General features: G+C 38.8%; 1 protein-coding gene across 6 annotated transcripts in view; it reads left to right on the top strand.

Annotated features, from left to right (window-relative positions):
• The window catches only part of SBF1 (SET binding factor 1), a 151,457-nt gene that overhangs the window by 88,560 nt on the left and 44,798 nt on the right, over nt 1-18,099 (top strand). For all 6 annotated transcript variants that reach the window (XM_089676986.1, XM_089676984.1, XM_089676982.1 and 3 more), the window contains 10 exons: nt 2,561-2,666; nt 3,196-3,328; nt 3,597-3,705; nt 6,732-6,845; nt 9,844-9,921; nt 10,722-10,835; nt 10,938-11,066; nt 11,162-11,260; nt 13,885-14,089; nt 15,190-15,302. In XM_089676986.1, the coding sequence (XP_089533112.1) occupies nt 2,561-2,666; nt 3,196-3,328; nt 3,597-3,705; nt 6,732-6,845; nt 9,844-9,921; nt 10,722-10,835; nt 10,938-11,066; nt 11,162-11,260; nt 13,885-14,089; nt 15,190-15,302 (1,200 nt within the window). The remainder of the gene's footprint in view (nt 1-2,560; nt 2,667-3,195; nt 3,329-3,596; nt 3,706-6,731; nt 6,846-9,843; nt 9,922-10,721; nt 10,836-10,937; nt 11,067-11,161; nt 11,261-13,884; nt 14,090-15,189; nt 15,303-18,099) is intronic.

The raw sequence follows: 18,099 nt of genomic DNA, 5'->3' as shown, positions 1-18,099 counted from the left end.
GACTGTCACTATTTGTCAGTGCCAGTTTTTAAATGCAATTGCTGACTTTTTTTTTTTTCTTCACCATTTTTGCTTGGGAAAAAAACTAAAAAGAAACTTTTTTGCTTCTTTTAGCTCGGGGAAAGCGACAGCTGATTCTCTGAGCTATAGTGAAGAAAAACCCCCCAGCAATTGCATTTAAAACCGTCACTGACATATAGTGGCAGCCAGTCACTATATACACTTGTGCTCTCCTGCCTTTCTCCACCGCCACAACCCCCCGCCCCCCCCCCCCCCATATACATCTGCAGTACACACAGACCCTTGTTTCAGCATCTGCATTGAAATTAATTTTTCCTATTGGCAAAATGCCGATAGAGCTATTTTCGGCCGATATGTTTTGTTGGCCAAAATTTTGGTGCAGCCCTAAAGCATAGATACACATTCAGGGGCCACTTAACCTACCAGCATATTTTTTGGAGTATTGGAGTAATCCCGTGCGAGCGTAAAGAAAACCCCATGCAGATATTGTCCAGGTTAGGATACAAACTGATGACCCTAGTGCCACAAAACCATACTACACATTCTACAGCTACAAAACTTTGCCATTGTGCAGCATTGAAAGTAGTTGTTTTGAGTGAGCCAGTCGTAAGCAATTGCTAACCTTCTTGATATGTCTTAAAAGGTAACCGTTTTTTAATTCTTTTTTTTTTAATGTATTATTGCTCCCTGTCACTTGACCACTATCCCCCTGCATTGGCAAACACAGGGCGTCTGGTGGGCATGTACATTCTCTTCTAGCACCCTCATTCATGAGAAAGCATGTGACATGCATACGCCACAAGAAGGGGCAATGAAAGGCGGACCCCACCGAGTTGGGCCGAGCTAGCTGGCTGGGGAGAAACGGGACCGAGAGAGAGGAGGGCTTCTGAATACCTTGATTGGATAGTTGTTGCTAATCAGCCTTTTATAAAACTAAAAAGCGGACAACACAGACGTTGATGAACAGTAATCATAGAAATATTGTCAAGATTTTAATTTTTGCCTGGAATTACACTTTAATATCTATATCATATTCTTTTTTTTCAAAGGCTTTCCAGATATTTCAGTTAATAGTTAAATCTTATTAGATCCTACTTACTTTTTTTTTTTTACAGTATAACTTTTTTGAGTTCACCATTGCTATCTCCCTGCCGTAGTTCCTGATTTTGTGCTTGTATTGAACTCTTGCTCCTCTTGCTAAAACAGATGTTTGCAATCAACCTGTTGCATTCTCCATAGTATTATGAAAAATTCCTTATGAATAGGATGTACCTTCCCTAATTACTGCAGAAGATCTGGAACTGTACTGGAGTCCCTGAAAGATGGAAGAAGAGTGATTTAATTGCACCATTTACTGAAAAATATGTTTGGGTCAAACAATTTAATGGGTCTAGATGAGAAAATATGTTTCTATTTTATATATAAAAAGATTAAAGTAGGCATCAGCATCTAGGTGGAGTATACTAAAGTAAATCGTTCAACGGCAGTGGAAATCTAATGTAATTTTCCAAGGGGACAACTTTTTGTTTTGGGTTTGTGAACTTTGGGCCAGCATGTCTAAAAAAAAAAACAAAGAAAATAAAGAAAACATCAACAACTATTTCATAAATGTTTGCTTAGAGAGTAAAATGATCATTGCACTTGGACTTGTTCAGCGACAAACAGGTGCACATTGTAGGTGTGATCAGGGGCATACCTGAAAGTAGCCATACACTATATAATCATGGTTGTACAATCTACCAATATCTATGTAGTATGAGTTGAGGTGATTATCCTTTTTATTATATAGTGTAATAAAGCTAAAGGAGGTTGTACCGAATTTGTACAATAAAATTATGTAGTGTATGGCCCGTCGTAGACTGAGCAGAGCTGTGTTCTGACTGCAAACTAAGCTGCTCGCTTGAATTAGTACGTTTCTGCAATTCTGCCTCTCTGTGCGCCTGGTTTGATAAATTCCCATGTTTATATTCTGCTGTATAAGCCGCACCCTAATGTTTTCCATCTGTCCTACACATATCTGTAATTGGAAGACTGCTTTGTCTGCACAAATTCAGAATATTCTCCATGCAAGCTTAGTGGATGACCAAATACCTACACAAATGTTATACTTGTAATAATTTCTTAATAAAAGACAAATGTTTTTATATTTACAACGATAGTTTTACCCTTGGCCAGTGTAGTTGTCAGCAATGTCATTAGAGTAACACAAGAGCTTATTTACACAGTTTAAATTTTAAAATTGCTTTCCATCAAAATTTACACGAGCATATTCCTCTTGAGCTACATGGCTGCTCTATTGCTGATCTTTAATAGTAAATTGGTTTTCTGCTGTCCACCCTGACACTCCCTGTCCTTACTCCTCACTTTCTTCTGAGCCTTATTGCTGTGTACAATCTACCATTACTCCCTTTTCCTATCTGTGCCTTCTAGTATTCAGCATAATAAAGTGTCTTTCCTTGCTGTGCCTTTTATCTTATAGGTATATAGATATCACTTCTGTTTTGCAATATCTGAATATTTCTATTGGTGCTATTTGCAGAGAACGATATCACTGGGAGCCGGGGATCGTCAAGTGATCCAAACCCCAATATGTGACTCTCTTCCAATCAGTAACTGCAGCGTGGCCCTGTTATTTCGACAGCTTGGTATGCATCTATATCTAGTCCTGTTTGTGATGGTTGTACGTCTTGTACACGTAGCCACTAGATATACATATAATCAATATAACCAAACAATTGTATTACATTTACAGTAAGCTAGATAGCATATTCTGTACTAATTTTTCTGCATGTCTTCCTGTGGTAGTCATTCGTTGAGAAGCTGTAAATATTGTGAATTATGAGAATGGACATCTTATGTACTGGCAGGAGCATGCTTAAATACTTCTGGAAAACTTGCTGTGACATCAGAAACTTGTGGGCTGTAAGTGATCACAAAGTCACAGAAATTCCCCCATGTCTGCATACTTTGCAGCTATGCATTGCATTTATGCATTTACATGAGATCTAGTGTAAATGGTTATCTTTTTGCCATTATGTGATGGGCATACTTTTTATTACACCCACATACTTGCTAAATTCCATTTGTCTACCTACAAAAGATCATCCAACCCCTTCTGTAGAAAATAACTGAAGTGTCTGTTTTCACTTAGTTATAATTCCTTTCTTTTCTTAGGCATCACCAATGTATTGTGCCTCTTTTGTGCGGCTCTCACTGAGCATAAGATCCTATTTCTTTCCCGGAGTTATCAACGCTTGACAGAAGCCTGCAGAGCCCTTCTGGCTATAATGTTTCCACTTAGATACAGGTACAGTGTTTCACATTATGTTATTAATCAATATGTTTGTATATACAGTATATTTTTATTTTTGGGTTCATTTGCCAGTACAATGTAATATGTGAGTATTCCGGCCTGCTAGCAAATCAAGAACATGCTGAAATATGCAGCTATATGCTGTTCCAAATGGTGCTTGCATTCAGGGATGTATGCATTGTGATATTGGTGGGAGTAGTATTCTATATGGTTTTAGTGCACGTTCTCTGCTTTTCTTACACGTGTTTTGTCTGTTTTGCAGCTTCACATATGTACCCATTCTGCCTGCTCAGCTTCTTGAAGTCCTTAGCACCCCCACACCATTCATCATTGGAGTGAATGCTCTCTTCCGGGCAGAGACACAAGACCTGGTAAGAACTAGATCTCTGAATTTCTGTACAGATTAGCTGCCTATTTAGAAAGGTTGTCAAATTATTCACTTTTTTTCTAATGCTGATCTTTGCTTTTTCCTGTATGTATAAAAATTTGAAATGGAAAGCTGTGCTTTTTAAGCGTTAAATTGTAAAATGTAAAAAGTGTATGTGTTGGAGATGACATTGAAAGTACACTTCAGGGATAAACCTACAGGGGTTGAACAAAGATTATGAAACAGTACATGATTTGCAGGTATGAATGTGACATATTTCAGGTTGAAATCGGAAGTGATGTAACATTCCTTTGCTTCCACTGTGTAATGAGACACCTAGCTAAAAGGTGGGAAGCTTCAATGGCATCAATGCTGCGTGTGCTGCTAGTAATACAGAGTCATGTCAAGCTTCAAAGAGGACAGATTGTTGGTGCCCACTTAGCTGGTGCCTCTGTGACTGAAGTTGCCAATTTGTTTGCAGTGTCGCAAGGTACATTATCAAAGGTTATGACAGCATGTACGGTTTCCAGGAAAATGTCGTCTGATAAGCATACGTGTAGTCGACATGGTCAAATGACCGGAAGAGACAAAAGGACATTGTGCGCAGGATTGTGACCCAGAATAGGAAAACAACTGCTGCAAAAGTGACTGCAGAGCTCAATCTCCACTTTCCAAAGCCCGTGTCCACAAAAACTGTGAAGGGAACTCCATTAGCAAAACATTCATGGACGAGCTGCAATTACCAAACCACTGGTGACTGATATTGTTTAGAAGAGGAGAGAATGGTGTAAAACCCATAAATCGTGGACTATCGATCAATGGAAGACTGTAATATGGTCTGATGAATCGAGCTTCACACTGTTCCCAACCACCGGACGTGTTTTCGCGTGGCGAACACCATCCCAAGCTTACAACCAGGACTGTTTTGTGCCAATGGTAAAGCATGGTGGCAGCGCAGTCATGGTTTGATCAGCCATATCTTGGTATTCTGCACACCCCATCATCACCTTGAAAGGTAAAGCCACTGCCAGTGACTATGTACAAATTTTGGCTGATCATGTGCACCCCATGGTGCAGACATTGTTTCCTGAAGACAGCACCATTTGCCAAGGCAATAATGCTCTGATTCACACCGATGGTTTTGTCAAATCGTGGTTTGACAAGCATGCAGGTGAAGTCTTGCACCTTCTCTGGGCACCGCAGTTGCCGGACCTCCATATCATAGAGCCACTATTGTCAATATTGGGGAACAATGTTCGGGCTTGTTTTCCGCCTTCAGCATCTCTGCGAGAACTGGAACAATTTTTGCATGAAGAGCAGTATCAGATTGCATTATCCACAATCCAAGACTTTGTCAGTTCCCTGGAGAATTCAGGCCTTGTATGCCAAAGACAGGCCAACACCATATTATGCAACTATCTTGTTCTTTTATCTACTGTTTCCATAATTTTGTCTAACCCCTGTAGCTTATCTTAAAAATGCTCCAAACTCACCCCCTACCCACCCCAACATCTATGCTGACTAACCTGTATACTTACCTATTTTCAAACATATACAGACAAATCTGTATACTTACATATTTTCAGGCCGCTCCGGTCTAGTCACATGATCTGCCTCCCCTGTGTCAGCCAGCAGCAACTGCAGGGGAGAAGAGAGCGTGCCAACAATGGATGGACCATAGGAGTCTATCGGTGATGTCACGGCTCCCAGGCATCGTCAGCCGTTGTTGAGCTCCTCTCCCCTGCAGGCACCACTGGCTAACACAGAGGATCACATGATCGAACTAATGTAGCCTGAAAATAGGTAAATATACAGAAGTTACACAGGTTAGTCAGAAAAGGGTGTTAGGAAGGGGAAGGGACATTTTTAAGATTAGTTAGTTTTATCCTGAGGTGATTGTAGCCGTATTAGTGCATTTGCGACAGAAACAATTGAGTACTGTCCGTGATACTTTTTTTATTTGCACTAACATACAATATTAAGAAGATGACCTCTGCACACCTGTAGGACACCATTTCTCACAACCAGGCCACAATATGGAAGACCTCAATATTTTAGTTCTGAAAGGAAAATTTAAATCAATCCAGGAAAGAAAAACATTTGAACTAAGAATGATAATTCTATTTGACACTAAAGATAACGGTCTTAATTTGGACATGGGATTCCTCAACCATTATCCGACAGCTTTATGACTATCTATTAGCTAAAACTTGACCCCCTCTGTGTGAGTGTTGTATCCCCCCTCCCCCCCTCACTTTTGATGTATCTTATCTGTAGCCCTTTTTTTTTTTTTTTTTTTCTCTCAATCCATTCTAACATTCTGCTTAAACTTTGTGATTTTTAATAGTACTGCTTAGACCTTGAAGAAGGGGACATACCCCGAAAGCTTGTCCTCAAAATTGTATGTTAGTGCAAATAAAAAAAGTATCACGGACAGTACTCAATTGTTTTAGTTTTATCCTGAAATTTGTCTTTAAAATCACACAAATAAATGAAGAAAACTTAAAGAATGGCAAATGTGGGCAAGAATGAAGCCGCTCCAGTTTATTGAAAGCTTTCAGTTCAGGCAATTCTTGACAAAAATAGAAATGTAGAATGTTTTCACAAATGCAAAGATAGATTTTGCTGATTAAGTTTCGCCTGTGTCAGTATATGGTTAGAGAATAGTGGGGGAATTGCTTAGTACAATTTTGTAGATAGTTAGAAGTGTGATATTTAACTTTGGAAACTTAGTGCATTGTTTAATTAAATCCATGGACGACCAATCAGAGCATAATTTATAATAATTGGTTTGTACACAGGTTACTGATATAGCAAAAAATAAGCATTGCAGCCGACAGAGTTGTACATTAGAAAATATGCGTCTATCAGAATTTTGATGCAAAATTTGTGGTTGATGGTTATCAGCTGGCAGATGTCTCATTGCTGGTTGTTCTCAGTGAGAGATCTTTCTGTCTATGGCCAAACTTATTCTCTCCCTTTGTTTGCCTTGATTATAAATCTTCTGTAACATTTCTCTTCCTCCTTCAGCTTGATGTGGTGATTGCAGATTTAGATGGTGGCACTGTAACAATCCCAGAATGTGTTCAGCTTCCTTTGTTGCCTGAGCCATTGCTCCATTACACACAAGAGGCCTTGTCACTGGTAGGAGAAGCTTCTTTCTGGTCACCTTCATATACAGTATCTCTTTTGTTGTTCATCTTATCCTGGTCTGAAGAAAAATAAATGCCTTGTCCATAGCAATATGTCGGCTCCCAGTTCTCATTTTTCTTGCACAGTCATGTACATGTAATTGATTTCTCTGGACAATGTTTTTCATTTGTACTAGCTTTTCTATATCACCCTTAATGACTTTGTACAGACTACACCCACAGTTGCTTTGTGCGAATATAAATTCCACCACCTAGTGTTGTATTTGGCAGTATCCCAGAACTGCAGAGACGAAAAAGATAAATGTGCTGCAGGTTGCCTACCAGCAGGATTACTTGGCAGACACGTAAGGAAGCATTTGCATCTTTGGCCAATGCACCTTTTGCCAATCTCTTTAAAAGAGAAGTATGGCCAAATAATTTTTGGCCATACTTCTCCTGTGGGTAACTTACTTGTGCTCTCCTGTGACCCAGAATTAGCTGACATTGGGCTAAAGTCCGTTGTCAGCTGACATCACTGAGCCACTCCAGGCTGGGGAAGGATCCCGACCATGTTGTCAGGATCCACCCAGATGCCTGATCAATAGCTGGCTCAGCCTATCAGTGCACTACTGATAACCAGAGCCAGCCGCTTCCACCCCTCCACAGTCTGATTCTCCAGGGAGCACTGGAGGGGAAGAGCAAAGCGCAGTCACTGCACTCTGCTTAGACTTGACCAAGAACTGAGCGATCAACGGTCATGTGATTGCTCAGTTCTTGGGCTTAGAGCCGGTGGTGGATAGCTGCAGCATCACACCAATGCTGCAGCATAGAAGTGAGTATGAAGGTTTTTTTTTTTTTGTTTTTTTGGTTTTTTTTTAAACAACCCCAAACCTCTCCTTTAAAGCATAGGACAGCTATAATTTGTAGCTTTTTAGTTGAACAAATTAGGGGCATCTGTAAATGGGCCAATGTAGTGCACATTTGACATAATTTTCAGACTCTTCTGGGATCATTCAGAATTAACTTGCAGGTGCAGTTGACCTTCTGAACTACGTACATTAAAAGCGAAGTATGGAAATTAAAAAAAACAAACATTATTATTTTAATTATTATACAGGATTTATATAGCGCCAACAATTTGCTCAGCGCTTTACAATATAAAGGGAGACAATACAGCAATGATACAGTTCAATACAAGAGGGTTAGGAGGGCCTTGCTCCTTGGAGCTTACAATCTAAGAGTGAGGAGATACATACATACTCACCGCTATGCTGCAGCATCGGTGTGAGGCTGCGTCTATTGCACATCGGCTCTAAGACTGAGAACTGAGCGATCACATGACCACTGATTGCTCTTTTCTGAGTCTGATTGGAACGGAGAGCAGTAACTTAACTAGTTCACCGGGCTGCAGAGGGTTATCAGCCATGCTCTCAGAGCCAGCTGTCAAGCAAGCAGCTGGGTGGATCTTGACAATATGGTCAGGATCCTTCCTGAGCCTAGAGCAGCTCTGTGACATTAGCTGACATTGGGTAAAAGCCCACTGTAAGTTGACTCTGGGTCACGGGACCGCAAAAAGTGCACTCCTTGGACCCACAAGAGAAGCTTAGCCTAAAAAGCTTTGGCCACACTTCTCTTTAAAGTCACTTTTTATTCTCTTTGTCTTGTTGGGAAGAGAAGCAGTTCTGCTATTGCTAACCTCTCCCCCTAAGCTCTTGCAGTAACCTGCATATTTTTTTTTACATTGGTTCATTGCAGGTCACTGCAAGAGCACATGAAAAGCAATGGTTTTCTTTGGGCCCTGTTCACACCGCATGTTGTGTACATGTGTGTTAAAATGCTACTTGCCTGCATTTTAATACACTGCACATTAATGCATGCAAGCACAGTACAACTGACAGTAAAGATCTAAAAAATAAATTGATTTTCATATTTCATAACGAATGACATGAAATTGCATGCCAACACTTATAAAAATGCAATGGTTTGGAAAATGCATGTTAAATGCACATCAGTGCTTATGCATTTCCGATTTTATGTGCAGTACGGTGTGAAAGGACCATAAAGATGTCTGTTACCTGGCTGTCATGCTAATGCCAATGGCTGCAGTACTTTGAGTCAGTGACCTAGAACAAGCAGTAATTTAGCAGATCAGACTTCACATTACAAAACACACATTTACAAATCAGCAATGTGCTTTACAAATATCTTTAGTGCTTTGATTGTTTCAGGACTTCAAGGGAAGCAGTGTGCTATTGAAATGAATGAGAGAGAAAAAAAGGCTAGGAGAAGGTCAGCCAGGTAACTAGCATTTTAACAAGCAAGTTGGCAGTAGCAGCCCCCATACTTATTTCTTCATAGGATTCTTTCAAGCAATGTCCTATGAGGATCACTGTGACAACAGCCATGTAGTCTGAGTGTCAGGTGTAGTCAGTACCATGGTTGTCTAGTGGTCACAGCTTAACAGAGTTGTGAGACGTGTTTATAGATCTGGGAGAAATACGGGAACTGCCATTGCTGACCTAATAACACGAAGTGTCTTTCTTTCTCTGGCCTCTATACTGTCATTTACCTGAAACAAGCATGCAAATTAGAAAGTCAGGGTAATCACAGCACTTCTGGTTTGCATGCTTCTTCCATGTCAGTGCTTCAGAAATGACCAAAGCCTCTGGCTCAAGATGAGAGCCAGGCAGCTAGCATTTTCAGGTTAGATTAGCAATGGCATACCCTGTATTCTATGTACAGTATGTGTAGTTGAATGGTATGGGGTCAATGCACAGCCAGTTGTGTTGCATTTACACTACATGTACTACAGGGTGCACCATTAGTAATGTTTGCTGCTCTTTTGCATTGTCTCTCATCATTTTTTCTTCTCTATCTCCTTCTCTTTGCTTGTTCATTTGGTTTTTACATTGATTTTAATGTTAACCAATGTGCATTTACTGAACAGACATAAGTAAATATTTGAGTCTGAATTTCCGTCAGACTGGCTAGCATGCAATTTTCTTTATCAGGTCCTAGATCCTGCTCTTCAGATAGCTGATTTGGCATTCCCTCCATCTTCCATCACGGCCTCCACTCTTCGAATGCAGGTAAATCATTTTTACCTTTGTTACTATAAACAGCGCTTCTCAGTTTTGTCATGTTGCTGCAGCGAGGACACCGGTAAGGACAGAAACCAGATCCTAAGCTTCACTAACCTCTTGTCAATTATTTGTATACATGACAATGAATAGCCACACTCCAGAGCTAGGTAAGTCATGGAGGGATGTAAAGGGACCTTGTGGACAAAAGCAGCCCAAGGGTGGAAGGAAAAAAAAATTGCTCAATTTTCGCATCAACACAGTCAGTGTTGATAAGGGATTCCCTCCCGCAGCGCTATTGTGTTCTGCCGGCGGACAGCCTTCCCTGCCTGCAGGACCCAATGATCACTGCTGGCATATTTAGTCGATAGAAGTGATCGCATAGAAAAACCCAACAGGCTGATTGTACTTAAGTCAGTTGATGGATCGACTTGAGTAAAACCAACCTGCCCATGGATGGATCGAATCCCGGTTAGTCCCTGCTGAACTGACCGAAAATGTGAATTATCTGTGGCTGGCTTTAGAGGTTGATAATGACCTGCTCTGGGAGCCCATGACACTCTCGTGGCTTGATTTCCATTTTTTTAGGTGTTATAGTATCCATTGAACCATTTATTTTGCTCCTTTGCTATAGTGGAGCAGCAGTTTCCACTGCAGTTGGATCATATTTAGTTTTTAGGTTCATCATTTATATACAGAAACTGGCTATGTGATAAAATCATATTTGTATGCACTGCATGTATTATTTTATTGTAATGTTGGGACATCTGAGTCGAAGGTTTACGTACTATTGTATTGTTTTGTGGCAGGATATGGAAGTACGTGCAGTGTTCCTTCGTCTCTTTGCTCAGATCTTGCAAGGATATCGCTGTTGTCTGCAGTTGATTAGAGTTCACCCAGAGCCAGTTATACGATTTCACAAGGTTAGTTTGGTCCTCTCATTTATGTCATGAAGATGTATCACATCTTTTATTTTTGCTAGTGCCAGAATACCACACTTTATGACTTTGCATGTCCCATTCCAGGCCTCATTTTTAGGTCAGCGTGGATTAGTTGAAGATGACTTTCTGACCAAGGTTCTGGAGGGCATGGCTTTTGCTGGATTTGTCACAGAGAGAGGTCCCCCATACAGATCACTGGATTTATTTGATGAGGTAAGGAATACATTTATTTCTGAGAGAAGGAAGCATTTAGCTGTCAAACAAAAAGGTACACTTACCATTTTCATTACCATCTTGTTTTTCTTAAGCTGGTTGCCCATGATGTGAGGAAACTTCAGTACGAGGAGGGAAGTCAGAAATACCTAATGAAATATATTCGGGACTTGGCTGAGAAGCTCTATCGAAATGTATGTGGTTATTTATTATATTATTATTAATGTAACCCATATGGAAGAAAAATATATTTTGAAATATATATATATATATATATATATATATATATATATATATATATATATACACACACACACACACAGCATGTTGAAATGCGCTTTTATGACAAAATATATAAAGAATATTTTTAAAAATACATTTCAAATATACTGTATCTCTTTAAAAGATACAAATCTACATTTTTGGAATGCATTTACAAATCTATGTAAACATATATGTTAAAATGACTTTTTAATATGTTAAAAAAATCTGAAGAACTTATTTTAAAAAATATTTAAAAAAAAAAATTTTTTATTTAAATATATTCTTCAGATTTTTTTTAACATATAAAAAAAGTCATTTTAACATATATGTTTACATAGATTTGTAAATGCATTCCAAAAATGTAGATTTGTATTTTTAAGGACAGTATATTTGAAATGTATTTTTAAAAATATTTTTCATATGTTGTCATAAAAACGTATTTCAACGTGTGTGTGTGTGTGTGTGTGTGTGTGTGTGTGTGTGTGTGTGTGTGTGTGTGTGTGTGTGTGTGTGTGTGTGTGTGTGTGTGTGTGTGTGTGTGTGTGATTTTTTTTTATTTATTGAAATACATTTTTAAATATATTGAATATGGCCAAAATTGTAGCATTTCAAATATATGGCAATATATTTGGGAAGAATATTTTTTAACTATTTCAAATATATTGTTCTTCCATGTGGGATGTATATAGCAGAAAGCCTTATGAAATGAAGGGAAGCCAGTACATTTACAATACAGGAGGGTTCAGAGGGGCCTGCTTGTGAGAGCTTACAGTCTAAAGGCAGAGGCAAATGATACAAAAGTTAATAAGTGTGAGTTGATGGAGAAGGTAAAATTCAAGTTCATAGGTAGAGGTGGGATAGGCTTCATTAAAGATGTGACTTTTCAAGCATTGTCTGGTAGTGGACAGAGTAGGAGATAGATTGAGGTTAGATGGTTCCAGAGGAAGGGAGAGGCTTTGGAGAAATCCTGGAGACAGGCATTGGAGGAGGTAACAAGTTTAGCTAGAGTGCAGGAGGTCATTGGAACAGCAATGAGAATAGTTTTGGTAATATTTTGAGGAGAGGCTTGTAAGCTTGTAATGTAGCTTGGGGCAGAGTTGTGGATGGTTTTGTATGTTTTAGTTAGTATATTGAATTTTATGTGTTGGGAGAACGGAAGCCAGAGGAGGGATTGACAAGATAGTTGATGGACACTGAGTTGTTGGATAGATGGATGAATCAGGTAGTAGCGTTCATGATACACTGAATACACTGCAGATGGCATAGCCTGTGTAGCGGTAGGTCAACAAGGAGGGAATTGCAGTAGTCAAGGCCAGTGATAACAGAGGAGAGAATTAGAAGCTTTGTGATGTTATTTTTAAGAAGGGACAACTGTTGGAAATACTGTGGAGATAAAGGCAGCAAGATTTGGGCAGTGATTGGATATGTGTCTGAGCGTAGAGGCCAGAGTCCAGGATTACACCGAGAACCCTGGCAGAAGAAGAGTGATTGATTTCAGTACTGTTGATCCCAATGAAGAAAGTGGGGTGGGGGGGGGGGGTGAGGGGGGGTGAGTGTAAGAGATTATGAGCTCAGTTTTGCAAAGATTGAGATTTAGGAGGTGGTATGATATCCATTCAGATATGTTAAATAGTAAGTTAGTGATGTGTGAGTAGACAGAAGAAATGAACTGAAGAGTGGAGAGATAGATTTGGGTGTAATTAGCATAGAGATGGTGTTGCAGGGGTGTAGGGTTTTTTAAAGACTACTTGTCCATGGGACTAGTCTACTTGTTCCTCGTGACAATATACTTGTCCTAATTAAAAAATAATAATTATAATAATCATCACAATTATGACAAATCACGGCTTGAACTATCTTGCTTTGCATGTAATGAGTCTATCTCGTATATTAGTTTCACCTTTTAAGTTGCATTACTGAAATAAATGAACTTTTGCACGATTTTCTAATTTTTCGAGTTACACCTGTATATGGACAATTTTCTGTTATTTATATGGTGGATTTAAGCATATATTGCACTTATATTTTTATTTTGAGTGAAATTACACACATTTATGATTTTTTTAGCATATTGGAAAAAGTAGAGCGAGGTTCTTAGAAATTGGTACAAAGGTCATAACAAACCAACATGTACCTGACTACATTTTCAACAGTAATTCCATAGTTGGACTCAAACATTTCCTGCAGCAGACTTCTGCTATGCCTTAATCCAGGGAGCGTTATCAAACGTTTTATAGCTATTACAGTAAAAAAGTGTTGTAGTGTATTGAGAAAAGTTTACTGAAACTGTAAAATTAGTATAGGTTGCAGAACATTTTTATTTTTTACTCTAAATAATCCTCGGTTTCATTGCAGTTTCAAAGTTTTAATGTCTTATGCCCAGCAGGCCAATATTCATGAATTGGCTGACTTGATGTAATAATTTATATTTTTTTGTGCTGTGTATATTGCCTTAGGATTAGTAAGAGTGTGGTTATTGTTTCCATGAATTTGTGTTTAATATTTATTGAATTTATTATTTTATTGAAGTTATTTATTTCCTCTTTATTATTAGGAAAACCCTTACCCAGCTGTCAGCATGCATAAAGTACAACGGCCAGCAGAGGGTAGTCATTTACGACCCCAGAACAAGCCTTTCCCCCTACTGGATGAAAGCTGTGTACAGTGGATCTTGGACCAGGCTGCTGCCAAGCTGCAGAATGCACCTCCAGCTGTTAAAGCTGAAAAGAAATGTATGGTGCCTCCTGGACCACCCATTGGTTTGTATATTGGTTCTCTTGGCACTTTATCAGACTTGTCCAAAATCATTCTTGTGCCACTTGCTGCACTTTCTATGCACATTTTCTGCCTTTTCTTAACCCACCTTAAATTAACCACTTCAAGTCCGGACACTTTCACCCCCTTCCTGTCCAGGCCAATTTTCAGCTTTCAGCGCTATCACACTTTGAATGACAATTGCCCATATGAATTTTTTAGCATTTTTTTGAGACAGATAAAACTTTATTTTGGTGGTATTTATTCACCACTGGGATTTTTATTTTTTTGTTATATAACTGAAAGTCCAAACATTTTGAAAAAAGTGTTTTTCTTATAAAATTTTGCAAATAAATAATCTTTCTTCATACATCTTGGCCAAAATGTATTCATCTATCTTTTTAGTTAAAAAAAACAAAAAAAAAACAAGATTAGTTTATAACCAAAAATTATAATTTTAAAAAGTTTTACTTTTTTTTTTTTTTTTTAACATACTGTCACTCTAGCAGTACAGTGTCACCACAGTGACATACTATATGTGGGGGGTGATAAAAAAATTTTATTTTTGTTTTTTTACACTGATTGCTTTTACACCCATAAAGGCTGTAAAAGCAATCATTTCTCCTTCTCTCTGGCTGCATTCTTGCAGCTGTGAGAGCTGTGATTGGTCACAGCTTGTCACATGGAACAAGGCTGTTGTGAATAGCCTTGTACCATGTGACCTCTGATCATTCACAGATTTCACTAGTAGTAAGCAAAGATGTCAGCAAGTGACATCTTGTTTACTACTGTTCATGTGATCACTGATTGGCCAATCAGTGATCACGATTGGGACCTCACACAGAGGTCCCATACAGCGATCGGTGTCACAGCGGGCACCGTATTGCGGTGCCGTACACTCCCAGGGACCGCGCACAGGCAGGGAATGCGGAGACCTTTATAAACGGCCACCCGCCTCTGCACTGCTTCCTTCCAGCTGTTTATGTACATGGGTTGGACGGGAAGTGGTTAATGTATTTTACTTTTCCTTTGTTTTTCTCTCTCTTTTCTTCTAGTTTCCTTCTCTTATTATTTATATATTATTTATATATGTCTGTCATTGTAGAAGCAATAGTGGAGCGGAATGGCAGTGCTCTGGCTAATAGCAACCGACGGCTAGAAGTTGTGAGGAACTGTATCTCCTACATCTTTGAGAACAAAATGCTGGAAGCTAAGAAGGTGAATATAAGTAGTTTTTTATACAGGTTCTAGTTTGTTTCCTATATATTTTGGTATGTGGCTCATGGTCTACCTAAATTGTTTATATTTTTAATTTTATGTTAATAAACAGGAATGATGCATAAAGGCTTATATTAGGCAATGCTTCTTAATGAGTCTTTAGAGCCTTCTTGCCTGTTGGAGAGGTTTGTCTTCACTTTTGGAGAAAGTGAGCCTAAATCACTCCACTGTCGCCATTGGAAAATTTCTCTTCACCCTCTACTCTCGTACAACTGCAACATTTTGCATTAACCATAACTTTTTGTCCTGGGGCAATGGTAATTCTCCCCAGAGGGGACCAAGACAGCAGTAAAAGCCTGGCTAATCCTTTCCAACTCTATCCAATACTAAAAGAAACATTTTGGCTATAGATTCATTAACATCATAAGATACCTGCTGTTGTACATGTCCTTCAGTTATGGACATTTCTAGTAACTGATGCAAATAAATTCCTGAGATTTCCTGAGAGAGATTCCTGTACTGAAATGCATCCTTAGTCCCTTGCAGCTTTTCTCAGTAGTTGCATCTCTTGGCAGTATGTTGCTACATGCTTTAATCTGGTCATCCTTCCACTATACAGGTATGTAGGCAAACTGGTAAAAAAAAATTATGTTGCCACCAGATCACATTGAGTTTTAATTTCCTGGTTATACTGGTAAAGTATTCTGTAACCATTCTGAAATCAAATTTGTATTTTTTTAACTGACCAATAAAGGACAGGGCTACAGGCAGAAAAAAGCAGGTCTTAACTTAATGTTCTTCATGTTCCTAAGGTAACTAAAGTAATCCAGTTCAAGAACCTTATGTTGCCTGAAAATACTAGTGTTAGATTTCAAGTCAATGGCTGTTTCTACAGCGCACCCTTGAATCCTAGCACCAGGTTGCATATGGGGCCGCGACTTCTTACCAAGTCTAAATTAAGAACTGCCCCCCCCCCCCCAAGATCTAAATTTATTTTCTCTTCTTCAGTGAACGTGTCCACATTCCTAACAACTATTTATAAGCGGAGTTCCACCTAGAAAAAAAAATAAAAATCAGCAGCTACAAAAACTTAATGGGGAGCGGGGGACAAAGGCTTAAAGCGGAACTTCCCCCTTTTGGGTGGAGCTCCACTTTAAGTGTAAGCAGGCAGCGCAAAATACAATTAATTGTCTAAAAAACATAAAATTAACATAAGTGCCGCACTAAATCTTCAGTAGAAATCTCTAATAAACGAAGTGTATGCATATATATATATATATATATATATATATATATATATATATGAACCAGAAAATAAAAAGTAATAAAAACATTGCACAGAGCAGGTAAGTATGAAATGTTTATTTATTAATAAATTTGCTTTAGAATCACTTTCATCTTCAAGGGGCTTCACAAGAACAGAGGGATTGATCTGAGTACACAACACGTGTCTATATTATTACCATTAGGCCTCATGCACACAGGATGTAAAATCCGCTTTTACAGGCCTTTGGTGTTTTTTATACCTCTAAATGCCCCTCTATATTAGCCTGCGCACATAAGCACATAAACATTTACAGGTGTATTAGAAGAGGAGCCTTTAGAGGCTGAAATAAAAACATCACCTGCGTGTTCAAGAGAGGAGTATTTGAGCATAAAAAACACTTAATACGATTAAATGCCTGTAAACACATGTAAATGCGCCTAAACGCATTTAGCTCTTGAGCGTTCATTCCAGTGGTCAGAATAAATTAACCCCTTGATGCCGACGTCACACAAATATGCAGCCTCAGAGATTTGGGCTTTTGTCCGTGGAGCTGCTTTGTTGATTACCTGTCTTTGTGCTGGGAGCGAGCCGCACAGTGCAAAGACTGGAGTGTCACTGAGAGCCCTGGGTCCCTTCCTAACGATCGGGACCCGGGACTCCCAATTCTGGGTCACATGATCGTTGTGATAGCCTCTGATTGGCTATGACAGTAATCAGTCACTGTGAAGCTTGCCCCCTTAGTTTTTCTCTCTCTCTGCAAGAGAGAAAAAAAAACGTTTGTAAAAAAAAAAAAGATAAATACATTTAAAAAAGAAACCTAGATCAAGGTTTGATCTAATTCAGTGCCAGGGTTAGTGTTTGGGTCAAGGTCAGGGTCAAAGGTCAGGAGTTTTTAAAAAAAATTGGTGTCAGTGTGTTTTAGGTAAAAAAAAAAAATGTGCACTATTGTTTCTGGCTGTAGTACAGGTACAAACAACAAATAACATACACATAAATGGAATCGCTGCGATTGTCAAGAGCTCAAAAATTTATTTTGGGTTGTTCTTTGGTGGTAGGTTATAGTAGTAACAAGAAGCTAAATTTAAAAAAAAAAAATTTGTTTTTTTTTACTATTTTGGCCCAGTTTTCCTTTGATAAAAAAAAAAGATCAGAAGATATCCATTACCATTTACCACCAAATGAAAACCCAATTTGTCTTGAAAAAAACAAGGTATAATCCACCTGGATGTACAAAGTAGTTGTGATGATATGTACGGTTTTACTAACACATGTCAAAGTTGTAAAATTTTACTTAGGCTTTAAGATTTGTTTTACCTTTAGGTGTGAAGGGGTTAATCTTCTGGCCAGTGGGATGAATGAACGCCTAAACATGCCTAAATATGTTTGCAAAATCTGGCACTTTTCATAAGCTGCTTTCCTGCTGCCAGAAGAACAGGTGTTCAGGGAAGACGGGCAAATGGCCAGTGTATGTGAGGCCTTACAATGCTTTAGGCCTGGTCAGATTCAAAGGTATTGAGGTTGGGTTTGTTT

The sequence above is a fragment of the Staurois parvus genome, unplaced genomic scaffold (assembly GCF_062004578.1).
Source record: "Staurois parvus isolate SC_StPar_1 unplaced genomic scaffold, SC_StPar_1.0 ptg000175l, whole genome shotgun sequence".
Lineage (NCBI taxonomy): Eukaryota > Metazoa > Chordata > Amphibia > Anura > Ranidae > Staurois > Staurois parvus.
Note: the sequence above shows the minus strand (reverse complement) of the source record. Positions and strands in the feature narration are given on the sequence as shown.